The sequence below is a fragment of the Notechis scutatus genome, chromosome 1 (genome assembly GCF_049901735.1).
Source record: "Notechis scutatus isolate UNSWTSFEM ecotype Mainland chromosome 1, rNotScu1.2, whole genome shotgun sequence".
Lineage (NCBI taxonomy): Eukaryota > Metazoa > Chordata > Lepidosauria > Squamata > Elapidae > Notechis > Notechis scutatus.
The window spans coordinates 288,364,137-288,377,002 of record NC_142009.1 but is presented as its reverse complement, the minus strand read 5'-3'; the positions used below and the strand labels follow the sequence as shown (position 1 = coordinate 288,377,002).

The 12,866-nt window shown below is 38.9% G+C and overlaps 2 protein-coding genes across 9 annotated transcripts in view; one reads left to right on the top strand and one right to left on the bottom strand.

Annotated features, from left to right (window-relative positions):
* The window catches only part of RALGAPA1 (Ral GTPase activating protein catalytic subunit alpha 1), a 132,151-nt gene extending 123,547 nt beyond the window's left edge, over positions 1 to 8,604 (top strand). For 6 of the 8 annotated variants that reach the window (XM_026664490.2, XM_026664487.2, XM_087951840.1 and 3 more), the window contains one exon: positions 7,429 to 8,604. In XM_026664490.2, the coding sequence (XP_026520275.1) occupies positions 7,429 to 7,577 (149 nt within the window). In that variant the 3' untranslated portion in view covers positions 7,578 to 8,604. Of the gene's footprint in view, positions 1 to 4,415; positions 4,481 to 7,428 lie in introns of all 8 variants that reach the window. The other 2 variants (XR_015746774.1, XM_087951838.1) reach the window with 1 other exon arrangement.
* Positions 8,605 to 8,660: 56 nt separating this feature from the next.
* Positions 8,661 to 11,774, bottom strand: INSM2 (INSM transcriptional repressor 2). Its single transcript, XM_026664273.2, has one exon. The coding sequence runs from the start codon at positions 11,725 to 11,727 to the stop codon at positions 10,399 to 10,401; it is 1,329 nt and encodes a 442-aa protein (XP_026520058.2). The 5' UTR covers positions 11,728 to 11,774; the 3' UTR covers positions 8,661 to 10,398.
* Between the last annotated feature and the right edge of the window lie 1,092 nt (positions 11,775 to 12,866).

Below are 12,866 nucleotides of genomic sequence, written 5' to 3'. Positions count from 1 at the left end.
TTCAGCCCCATAATATGTTTAGATGTATCTTCTGTATCATTTGCCAGTTACCTGTTGAATAAATTAAACTACCAAGCCAAAAGTAATTTGATTAGAGGAAGAGAACCTTTTAGCAAAGCTCTATTTTTACGTGTACAAAGTCCCCTCTCACTTCCTAAAATAAAATGCAGTGCTAACATAGGCAATCCAAAAGGTTCTGTTTCTCTTCAATGTAAAATTTATACCAGCCTTCCCCAATCAAGTCCCACAAGATATGATGGCCCTAAGATTTGTTGACCAAAAATTCTGGGAGTTGTAAATGCGAGATTGTGAAGCCTGATTCATTTATGAACGATTACTGAAGTAAGACATGGGTATTAACTTTTATGTTAATTGTAGATACTTTAGAAAAGAAAAATGTTAGGTATTTTTCTGAATATCTAATTTAGGTCTAAAACTTTAGATATTTCATCTATCAGCAAGATACTATATTTCAAGGCAGTTGTATAGTTTGTCAATGAATCCTCTTATTACCATTAATCAAGGAACACAGGAATGTCAAAGACAGCATTTAAATTTAAAGATCTGCATACAGTAAAAGTAACCTGGAAAAGATGCTTCAAGCCCCTTTGCTAGTCATTAAAGCAGACTGGCTTTTGTTACACTTTTATATGAGCCTGGGAAAAAAGTCAAAGTTCTTTAAGAAATATGAACTTTAATGAGTGAATTCCTTAAAACACGCATGCCCTTTTTAAATGGAAAACAGCAAGCTGCTGAGCTGCCGCAGTGTATTATTGTACAATGTATAATTGAAGCACTTCTTCAATGTAACTTATAAAGAGTCTCCAAAGTGCAGTATTCCAAGTCTGTTGTGCTCACCACAAAAAGTTTATTAGAGGAAATAGAATAATTTTTAAAGTATTAGTATTTTACAAGTGAGCATTTACCAACTAATTTTCAAAAATGTTACCCAGCCAGAATAATACCCAGTATGTATATTGATAGAACCAGAATATTGCTGGCTTAAAGTAGGCCTTAGACCACATATAATGTTTAGCCTTTCAGAAGTCCTTTACACTCAATTAATTCTGACTAATTAACTCTTGTCAGGAACAATCTATCCCAGTTGCTAAATGAGATACAGGAAAGACATTATGCAAAAAAAAGGGCTGGGGGGAAGCATGTTTAAATCAAATGGTTTTTTTTTTTAAAAAAAAAACTTTTCCCCTTTGTTCCCAAAGTGACTTTTACATTGGGTTCCAATATATTCTTACAGCAAATGGTTTATGTCTAGCTTTGCTGATCATTGACCTTTTATTTTATTTATTTTGGAAGTGAGCTAGGATCAGATGGAATTCACTGGTTCTGGAGAAAGAAGGAAAAAAGATTTCATTCTGCCTTCTCCAGTTCCTAGCATCACTTTTCATGCTATTCTGGACAAATATCTCACCGTTCATAAGCAAGTGATAGAGGATGCTTTGGACAGAAGATCCAAATGAAGAAACAGGTCTTACCTCTTTCCTTACTTTGGCAGTGGAATTCAGCTAAGCTTATGTCTGAATCTAGTGAAATTTATTTCTGAACTTTATTTTTAATTTATGCTTATCGAGAATTTTACGTAAAACAGAAAAATCCAAAGAAAAAGATAGGAAAGGAAGAAGAAAAAAAGAATGCAAGAAAAGAAAAAAGAATAGAATAGAATCAAATAGAACTTTATTATGGTCTTAAACCAGCAATAGACATCACTATTTACAATATACATAAAAAATACTGACACATTATAATACATTAATAGTGGATAAAAACATCTGTTAAGAAAATACATGTTCTCAAACAGTTAGGGGCACTCCCTGGTTTATATGAGTGGAGAGCCAATAAGTATGTGTGTAAATATCATTTTCCAAAGTTTGTTCTATCTCCAAAAATTTTCACAAATTGACAGCTATAATTCTGTAACCAATTTCTTTCTAGTAGACATTGCAGCAACACAGAATTTTGCCACTGCACGCGTAATAGCTGGGTTTGAATCCTGGAGGGGAAAGTCTACATAAAAATTGTCTGCCTTCCCTGGCAATCTCTCTAGTAAGGGGAGAATATACAATGACCTATAAACTCTGTATAACTCACAGTACAATAAAACATGTGAGATATCTTCAACTTCTCCTTTACCACATATACATACCCGTTCTGCTATTGGTGTTTTCTTATACCTGCCCTGAAGGAGTCCTGATGGGAAAATATTAAATCTGGCTCTGAAGAATGCTATTCTTTGTTTTGGGAAGATCAGATCATTTAGATATCTTGCTGATTCCCATACTCCCTGTTTAATTCTGTCCCTGCTGTGGCGAGCCAACCTATTTAGTTCTTCTTGGAACTCCCATGTCCTTCATTCTATTGATTGCTACTTGCTTTGCTTGGTCAAAGCCTAGGGACATTAAGAATACTGGTGAGAGCCCATAAGAGCCCAGCTTGTGATCTATTGCCCGTTTCCAGGGGGAGGAGTGGTTATCAGTCAGTACTAGAGGGGTCAGTCCCTCTGGGAAGAAATGCATTTTTAGCCAATGAATGATCATCATCTTCCAGGCTCTTACCTGAAGAAAAGAAAGAAAACTAAAGTTATGAAACATTATGATTTCCAACTTTAAAAAGAGTCTTGTTTTGAAGAAATTCAGTGATCATTTGAATGAATTAAAGAGCAAGGTTGTTTTATGTAAAAAGAAGGAACATAAAGTTGGTTTATTTGAGCATTGTTAACATCAGATATGTTATTTTGAACTTGTTGACATCTGGATTGGAAAAGATGTGTATTGGAATTCCTTGTAGTTAAGATGTGGGGAGTTTTATATTTGTTAATAAATATGATTATTTCAGAGCTCCATTTGGACGTCTTGCCTATTCCTGGACTGGAAAAGATGTTTATTGGAGTTGCCTACAAATAAGAGTTGAGTTATCAGATGAGGAGTTTTATATTTGTTAACTAAAAGGAAGTGAAGAAGACAGGAGGTTGCTTTCTCAGTGGGGGTTTTTTTTTTTCTTTTTTTCTTTTTGTTTTCTTGCATTTCTTTTCTTTTTAGTTTGTATTAAGTTTCATTCCCGTATTTAAAACTTTCAATAAAAATACTTTTTTTTAAAAAAAGAAAACTTATGATTTCCAACTTTTTCTCCAACAGATATTGACAACCCCATCATCTCCCCTCCCTCTTATCTCTTCCAGAAATCCCTTCAACCCTATATTAAATTCTCATCCTTTTCTGTCTTTAAATCTGTAAATCTTCATTTCACCCTTCTGTTAGTAAAAAAAAATCTATAAAACTTTTCCAGTCTTAAAAAGAACCCTACTTTTTCCCCCCTGATAAAACAGGTCAGTTTCTCCTAATTATGACAGTTTCTGTCCATTGTGGGAATTTCAATATTCTTCCATCTTTATGCATATAATAATCTTGCTGCTGTTACTATATACAAAATTAATCTTCCATGAGTCTAATTTTTTTTTTGAGTTGACAATATTGGGTAAAACAGAATAGATGACACCTGGGACCAAAGCTACTTATTAATTCACCGTATGTTATGTCTGAATTTTCTACATCATTTCAGATCTTGGCTGGTAGCACCTGAAAGGACATAATGAAAACATTTTATGATATAGGAAATATTTATTTGAACTGTTGGAATGTACTCAACATAAATAGCTGCATTTCTATTTCTTTTTCAACCACCTTCAAGTTAAATAAATGTGAAGAATGATAAAAAGGGGGAATCTTTTAGAAATAAATGGATTGTACTCCATAGGTTTACTTGGCTTCTATTTTCATAAAAGCTAAAAAGTATTGCCAGTTTTGAATTCTTTAGACATGTAAAATGTATCATAACCATATATACTTCCTTTTGCAAGTTGGTGATTTTTAATACCAAATGTTTTTCAGTAAACGTGCTAAAACTACACTTAGCAGAATTTTAGGAAATTTTATTTTTTATGTGAGCTGAAAAAATTGCTTTTAGGGAGGGCTGTTAATATTTCGTTGTTTTATCGATTGCAGAGTATTTTTTAATTTATAAACAGTTTCTAAAACACTAATTTATGTCATAATGGTTGTATCAATGAGGCTGTTGGATCAGAATTATTTTTATAGATTCTTTTTCTTTTTTCTGTTCTTTTTTTTCTTCTTTGTTTTTGTAACCTGTAGTTGGTGAGTATTCTTCTGATTGTTAAGCTGTTGGTTCATTTTTACACATTAATGCATCCCTGTTTAACCTTAGCTTGCATGTTAGCAACATAACAGATTCTAACTTTCTCCTTTCTGTACTCATCTGTAAATGCCCTCCAACCTCTACTGTTCATGTCTCATGTCTCACACCTGTTATCTTTTTTTTTTTATCTTTCTTCCTTTTTCCTTACTTCTGTCCACCTCTCCATCACTTCTTCATTCTCAACAAAGAAAGAAATGGTGTGATATTTCTTCTCCTTCCCAAGCCACCTCTAGAAAGAATTGGCCACTTCAAGGTAAAGGGCTCGGAGGCTTGAATTGGAAGATCTTTCACACTAACTGTGGATGGTAGGCTGTGCAGGGCACCAGCCTTGACTTTTTATGCACCACCCTACCATTTAGAGCAGGGGTTTCCAAGCTTGGAAACTTTAAGCCTGGTGGACTTCAACTCCCAGAATTCCACAGCCAGCTGCTGGCTGGGGAATTCTGGGAGTTGAAGTCCACCAGGCTTAAAGTTGCCAAGATTGGAGACCCCTGATTTAGAGTGCTATGATTCCTTGTAAAATGCGAACAAGATGTCTGAATATTGATGTGTGCTGGGCAGGTGGGGATGAATTTAAAGAAACAAACAAACAAAACTATTCTCCCATGTGGAAGAGGCTTTTTAAGGCAGAATAAATTTTCTTTTACTGGGGCTTTTTATGCTCCGTGCCAAATCAGTTGGAAAATCATGTTTCTTATGGATGACCTTGAAAAGTATTTGGAAATTGAAGCAATTAACTTGCTTTTTGACACACCCCTTGTTTATAATGTTATCAGTTTCCTGTAGATTGTTTTGACTACCAGCTTGTTTCCAAACACAGTTCAAGATAGCAGTTTTTATACGTAAAGATACTAATCTTTTTCCTAAGGAGAAGAGTTTGAGAGACTAAAATATTTGCAAGAGCAATCCTCCCATTATAAATTTCCCATTTCAAATGGCTTAGGAGCTAACCTTCTAACCATCAAACTGAGCAATATTGGTAGGAACACAAGAGAATAAACTGTTTTGGAATATAAAAGTTGAATTACATGTGGGATCATTTCTAGGCCAAAAGATAGCTTATATCTACCCATCTATTGATTGATTAATTGATCAATCTATGTATATGCAGGAAAAAAAGAGAAAAGCTATTTCAGAAAGTACGTGGCCAAAGCACAAACTACAGGTATTCCTTGATTTACAACAGGTCATTTAGTGACCATTCAAAGCTACAAGAGCACTGAAAAAAGTGAGGACCATTTTTCACAGTTACAATCTTTGCAGCATCCTCACGTTCACATGACCAAAATTCAGATATCAGCAACTGGTTCATATATACGATGGTTGCTGTGTTCCAAAGTCATGTGACCTGACAAAGTCAAGGGGGAAGCCAGATTCACTTAACAACATCTCTGACAAGAAGTTTCGTAAAATGAGGCAAAGCAAATGTCACTATATTTTGGGCTCAATTGTGGTCGTAAGTCTGGCCTACCTGTATATATAGCATTTGAATTATTAGGTTAGATTCATGACATTCTGGTTTTAAAAGCAGTTCCTTTCGTGAGGTAGTCAACATGGCTTGCAGCGATCACCTTGCAGTAGTGTTTCAAAATGAAAACAAAAAATGTGCCTTCAGATTTGGAAGGAAGGAAGAACTCTTGAGATTCTCAAAAATATTTTTTTTAAATGGTTTCATAAACATGTATTTTGTAAAATGGAAACACTAAATACATCATTTTAAGGGTGTTTGTGTTTTTCAGAAGAATCTGTCCATTAAATTATAAGGTAACTTCGAGATTTAATATAATTGTCAAATGCAATCCATAGAAATACACCAGGGTGTATTTGCAAAGTGATCTTGTCATAGCATCCACTCATTCTCTGAAAATATAATGCCTAAATCTTAGAAAACTCTTTGCAGTGTAATGCAGCACCAGATCCCTCAATTCCGATACTTTTCATATTAATGAAAGTCTCTTCCACTTGCAAATGGTTTCCTTTTATTTCGTGTCATTTATAATTTGGTCCAAATAGTTCTTGAATTATTTTGCTGTGGTATTATTCTTGGAGAAAAATATTTTTATTTTAAGCTGAATAAAATATAAATATACAAACATAAATCTGAATACTTTATGATGGAGGACCATTAAAATAACTGTAGGGTTTTGGTTTCCTCTTTGACTACACTTTATGTGTAAATGCACATATATAAGGCAGATAATAAAAAAATGGATTTATGGCCACATTCTGTTTTGTAATAAGAATTTTGTTTCTGAGCATTTATTAAGTGCAACATAACCTAGTATTCTATTAATGAATCAGAAAAATATTATGAATAATTTGGATTAGTTGAAGAAAGCCATATTTTATCATCTTTCAAAAACAACATTTTTCACATTTGCAGTGGGAAAATGTAGCATTATTACATAATTATAATTACAGAATTAAATTATAAATAGTAGGATCCGAATATAGGGCTGTGTGCATGTAGTAGCCAACTGATACCTTCAGCATTGATCTCTGCTAATATCAGCCATGTCATCTAATTTCTTTATAAAAAAATATTTGCAGGTAAATGTGACATAATCTGTATGATCTGTTTTGAACTACAGTTTATTTTAAAAGGTACAATAAAGAAAAACCTTTCTTTTTTGGCAAATGGAACCTTAGCAAATGGAACCTTAACTTATAGAAATGATCATATACTGTACATACAATCTGGCCTGTTCTGCATGCCTCTGAATTTTGGCTTTTGCAATAACCGTATTAACCTAACCTATTGCTTCTGCTGTTTGCCTTGGGGCCAATCCAAGGAAAATTGATGTGCTTTTGGGTCAACAATACTACCAAGTCCTGTCAAAATTATCTTGTTCCTTTTACAAAGATAATGAGCCACTTAGTATATTCGGCTAGCATGATTTATTCATACTTCTTTACCATTGAATCTTATAAGAATACATACTGTATGTATAACACCAATTAGATGCCACCCTAGTTTAATTTTTAATAACTTCCCAGTCCTTTATTATTAGTTAGTTTGTTTGAAACTGTCCCCTAGCCACTCATAATCTAAAATAGATGGGTTTGTTAATGTTTCTGACAGATGAGTTGCTGTTGATGGGACAGATCAAAAGAGAAGATGCTGTTTTAGGGCTTGCACTTTGCAAATCTTCTTCTGTAATCAGATGGTTTTAATACGTGAGGTCCTTCTGTTTTCTATAGGGCCCTACCCAGAGACTCAGGCGTCCGAAGTTCCAGCAGCAGCGCAGATGGACAGGTCCGATCTAGCTTTCCCCATTTCTCCACGGACTAGCAAGAGTCGTATGTCCATGAAACTGCGGAGATCCTCTGGCTCAGCCTACAAGACTTAGTGAGGGGCAAAGCCTCCAGCCTCTTTTATCAAGACATAAATCTCTCCTTTATGCTGAATATTGTTCCTTCATTCCTCTGCTCTTATTTTTATTTTAAAGAAACATGAAATTTTAATTCAAAATGAACATATTTTAGCTTTTGTGTTAGAATATTCAGCTTCCTGCTAATCATAGTTTATCAATGCAGAGTATTTCCTGTTTCACTGTTTTGTTTTTATATACTTTTCCTTAAGAGGAAACTAAGACTTTTAACATCTATGATTAATTACTACCCCCCCACCCCCAAAGCTGGAAACTGCAGGCATGTTCCACTCTTATTTATTGTATAACCCTTTCAGAATAATAAAGATGTCATCTTCAAAGGGATGCATGTATACTTTTCAAACTGAGATGTATTTCCAGAGTTCTCTGCAAATATCACTAGAATTCACAGAATTATGTACAGTTATTATATTATAAGAATAAACCAAGTTAACAGAGACTCTTTCTCAGCTCCATTATTCTCATTTACTGTTGGGCAGACTTAACAGCGAGCATTTACTGTTAAGTATCAACAGCTTCCAACTTCCCTGCTAAACATTTGCTTTTCTCTTGGCCCTATTGGCACAATCTTTCTCTTCCAAAAGTTGAGATCATCCCTTGTTATATCTGTATACATATGTACAATCACCTATTTTCAAGCACTTTGCCACTTCAGTCATTTGCTTTCAATCAAGTAATGTGGGGTGGGGGGAGGCTGTGCCCTCATAATAGCAAATATATACACAAATACATTCCACTCCAATTTGTCACTACTACTCAGAAATATTTTCATAATGAAGAAATTCAACTGTGTCGTTTGCCATATTCTGCTTTAACAAAATATAGCATGCCACTGGTACTAACTGCATGTGTAAATATATGTTCCTCACCTGGGCAACTATAGAAATATATATTGATGTATTTGTTCGCCATGTAGTATATACAAATTTGTAATGGTTGAAGAAAAGACATGCTATTTAATAATACAATAAAATTATTCTTACCACTTCGGGTGTTTTTCATTTCATTACAAAAAGTGATTCATGCAAACCTTTTTGGTGCACAAATATCATGAAAAGAATGGCATGGAATGATGATTTAGTTGTTCAAATGGAAAATCTTTTTGATCAGTTTTTTATTTCATTGTCTTGTTCCAAACATAATTTTTTTAATGGTTTTGCTTCATGTAACACATGTTCCGCTTAGAACAGTATTCATAAAGTCACAAAGTACAGCATTTAATGTTGGAAGCAACTAATAATGTTTCCACATTTGCCCCTGCTTAGAGGTTTTTAATATTTTAAGCTAAAATCATTGTCTACTGTTTTAAGCAAATTGTATATTGAAATTATTGTGTATGTAATATGTTGCATTTTTAAAGTTTTAATTGCATTTGAGAAATCTCAAGCAAATGCAGTTAGAGTGAAAAGAAGTTGTATTTTTTCCAGATGTAATGTTTCATTGAATCATACCTGTTGACTAGCATAGCTAAAATATTAATACATTACTGTATAAAAACTAAAACCCAAATTAGAAAATTTTTAAATCTTTAGAAAACTATATTGAACATCCTGCTAGCTTAGTTTCCAAATATTTTGTCAAACAAACTGCAACCTGGAAGCAAAGGAGTTTTAGCTAGAGGTCCAGTTCAATTTGGAAAAACTGATACCTAAATGTTATTCTAAATAGTTGTCGTTTGTATTTTTTTAACATCCAACTGGGAATTTTCCAGTGATATAGTTTCTAATGAAGAGTCCAGGACAAAGAGCTAGAGGTGGTAATTTTACAAAAGCACTTTCATGGATGATGGAGACCCCTGAAAAAGCTAACAACCTTTTGTGTTTATTATAGTTATCTCTACCCAACAGTCAAAATCTTAAAGCAGCCCTCCCATCCCATCTGTGTGTGTGTGTGTGTGTGTTTGTGTCCTTTTTATCATCTATTTTAGTGAGCTTGAAAACTTACACAATATACTCAGAAAGCAAACAAAAATTAATGCTGATTTTAATAACCAGTAATGAGCAACAGCAGACAGAAGGAGCATTTTGTAACAGACATTGACCTGCTATGAATAACTGACTATATATTGTTATATTACAGAACACAACAGAACAGTTACAAAATCTAATTTTTTAAAGCTTAAAAACTGGAGAGACAACTTCCCCTAATTGAATATATAAATCTGACTACTACTTCCCAGTTAAGCTTTAATTAAACAGTGTTGGAATGTACTTAAGCTCTTAGGGACAAGAGTAACCAGAATTAAATATTCACAGTCCCACTTTCCCCAGATGACTTACTCACAGGTAGGCACACAGTTGGTTCTAGGTTTAGCTACAGTATTAAGCACAGCCAGAAAAGTATGTTTCATCTCTCAATGTAATGCCATGTTTTTAGTCCTAAAGCAGAAGGTAGGCTTCTATATGGTAAAGAGTTCACTTATGAAAACAGTTAAAAGAGTTAGGTATGTCACAGAATGTACAGTGCACTCTCATCCCACTATAAGGCAGCAAGGAAAAATTGTCAAAAATAATTGGACTAAAAATATTTGACACAAAATATGGCAATACCTTTTGGTTATGATTTTCCATTGGAATTATACTTTGGAGAGGAGTTTTTGGGGTCACCAAAGGAAAAAGTACAAAGCTTAGGGACAAAGGAAATATCATATAATGCAGTTTCAGACAATGGGAAAATAGTCCGAGCACCTGCTCTGTACAGTCGGGCAAATGCTTAGCCTTAATGTGTGCAATTTCACAGTTCAGTCTGGAGGAAAGGATCAACTCGTTGCCGGACGAGTCTAGCAGCCGGGCCTGACGGACATCTGCAATAGAAGCACCTGCCTGTTCTCCGATGGGTGGCACTTGTTGATGTGTCGGGTAAGGCCGGGCGAGCTGAAGAAAGTCGAGGGACAGTGTTTGCAGGAAAAGATCTGCTGCTCACCATGGTTAAGGCTGCCCTCAGGCTGGCCCAGTGGCAGCAGCAATTCCTCCCGCACCGTGTGCCATACCCGGTGCTTGTCTCGGATGTCCGCCGACGGGAAATGCGCGCCGCACAAATGACAAGAAAAAGCCACCTGTTGCGGGGGTGGGTGAGACGGCGAGGAGTTGCTGGGGAAGCTGGCAATGCCAGCCTGGTGGGTGCCCAGGTGTTTGCGCAGGTATGCCTGGCGCCGGAAAGACTTATGGCAATAAGGGCAAAAGTAGAGCTCGCCAGGAGGAGCTACCAAACCGGAGCCAGGAGTGGCGACAGAGGCGGCGGCAGCTTCGCTGGCCGGACCGAGCTGCGCGGCGCGAGGAGCCGGCTGGTCCCGGCAGCAGGAGCTGTCCGCAGCGCCGTGGTGCTGATCTCGGCCGGGCTCCCCGCGGCTGTTTTCTTTGTCCTGGGTGGGACCGGCAGAGGTGGTCGGGCGCGGCTTGTGCCACCGGCGGTGAGAAGCCAGGTTGGCCGGGCAGCTGAAGATTTTGTGACACTCCGGGCAACGGTATTCGACGCGCACAATGCGGGAGCAACGGTGCTGAGCCAGAGCCAAGGGATCGGCATAGGGTTCCTTGCACAGCTGGCAGACAAATTCACCGAGCAGCGTCGGACGAGCCACGCGGATCCCTTCGCTGCCCGCCTCGGAAGCAGCTTTGATCCGCAACCCCAACACGGGCGATGTGGTCACCTCGTCGGCAAAGCTCAGCTTGCGCACGGCCTTGGGCTTCTTGGCGGGCGTCGCCTTCGCTCGCGGGGGACGCTTGAGCGGGATAGCCGGGCAAAGCGGGGCAGCAGGCAAGGGCAGCGGCACCGGCAAAGGCACCGGAGTGCGCGGAATCAGGGGCAGCTTTTCTGTCAGGGCCAAGGCGGGGCCCAGAGGAGAGGATTCGGCAGATACGGAAGAAGGGACGCAGCGCCTGGGCTCCTCCGCGGCGGGGGCTACGTGGTCCGAGCCTCCCGCATCCCAGATCGCCATCACTGGGGAATTGGGCTGAGGCAGCTGCTGGGGCTGCTGTTGCGGCGCCTCTGGCAAAGGCGTTGCGAGGCGGGGCGCTTCCTCCAGGCGGAGCGCCGAGAGTCCGCCTGCGGGGCGCATCCTATAGGAGCCCCCCGGCCTCCTGCTCCGTTTCACCAGGAACCCCCGCGGCATCTTCCGGGTACACCGGATGGCAGCGCTCCACTTGCACCGGCGCTGCGTGCCCGTCGAGCGTTTATACCCCACGTCCCTCGGGGAGCGAGTGCGTCACCGTTCCCTCGGCCCAAGGCTGCCAATGAGGAAGTTGAGAGGACAAATGTGGAGGGAGGGGAGACGCGAGTTGGAAAAGGCGGGAGAATCTGAGCTTGGAGAGCGCCTGGGCACTTTCCCAATCGGCGCTGGCGGGGGGCGGGGCCGGCAAGGCGAACTGCTTACCTCCGGAGCAAGCAACTGCCTCACCGCCCAGCCGACCCTCACCTGCCCGCTTGTGCTAACCTGACTTTCCACACATTGCACCGGCCCTTCTGGCCCGACCGTCCCAGACAGGCTCCTCTCTCTTTCCAAGCATCCTTGGAATAATTCGGTTCGGCTCGCCCGGGGTTTCCTTCTTCAAAAGCCAAGGCGAAGTAGAGAGAGCCTCGCAGGGCAGCAGACGCTGGCCAGGAGGTTCCAGGTGCTTTGGGCAGAGAATTCAATAAGGCGACGGCACCTTACCTGTAAAACAAAGTTTGGCCCATTCGATAAATAAGTTCCTATAGGGGCTGAAATGACCCCTGAAGGAATGCAGATGTCCCTATCCTCTGCTAAAATGCAAACAATCCAAAGCAAACTAAGCTGAAAGCATCTGGTCCATTTTTCTACCTCAGTAACTCCCCTCGCCCCCCCCCCCCCGCCCCCCCAATATATATAAGTTGTCCTGGGTAATTACATGTATGGTATTCAGCTTTGTTCGGGTATTTTCCCACGTCATTATAGTTGTGCTTTTAAAGTTGTAGCAACGTTTCGGCAGAATCTCATCTCAATACAGAAGCCTGATGATGGCAGATGAGATTCTGCCGAAACATTGCTACAACTTTAAAAGCACAACTATAATGACGTGGGAAAATACCCGAACAAAGCTGAATACCATATATATATATACTGACAAAACACATCCATGACACAATAATTTAACCTCTTCCCATTATCAACCAGACACACAACATGGAAAGATGAAGATTAATGGGCATCTCACCACTGGACTGCAGCAGACTGGGGTGCTCATTAGTTCTAATAATCCAGAACTGGGAGAACTGGCTTGGTAGCTACATTAA

Bases quoted from the DNA above. Each gene is read 5' to 3' on its own strand.
- INSM2 (XM_026664273.2), bottom strand. From the start codon at position 11,727: ATGCCGCGGGGGTTCCTGGTGAAACGGAGCAGGAGGCCGGGGGGCTCC.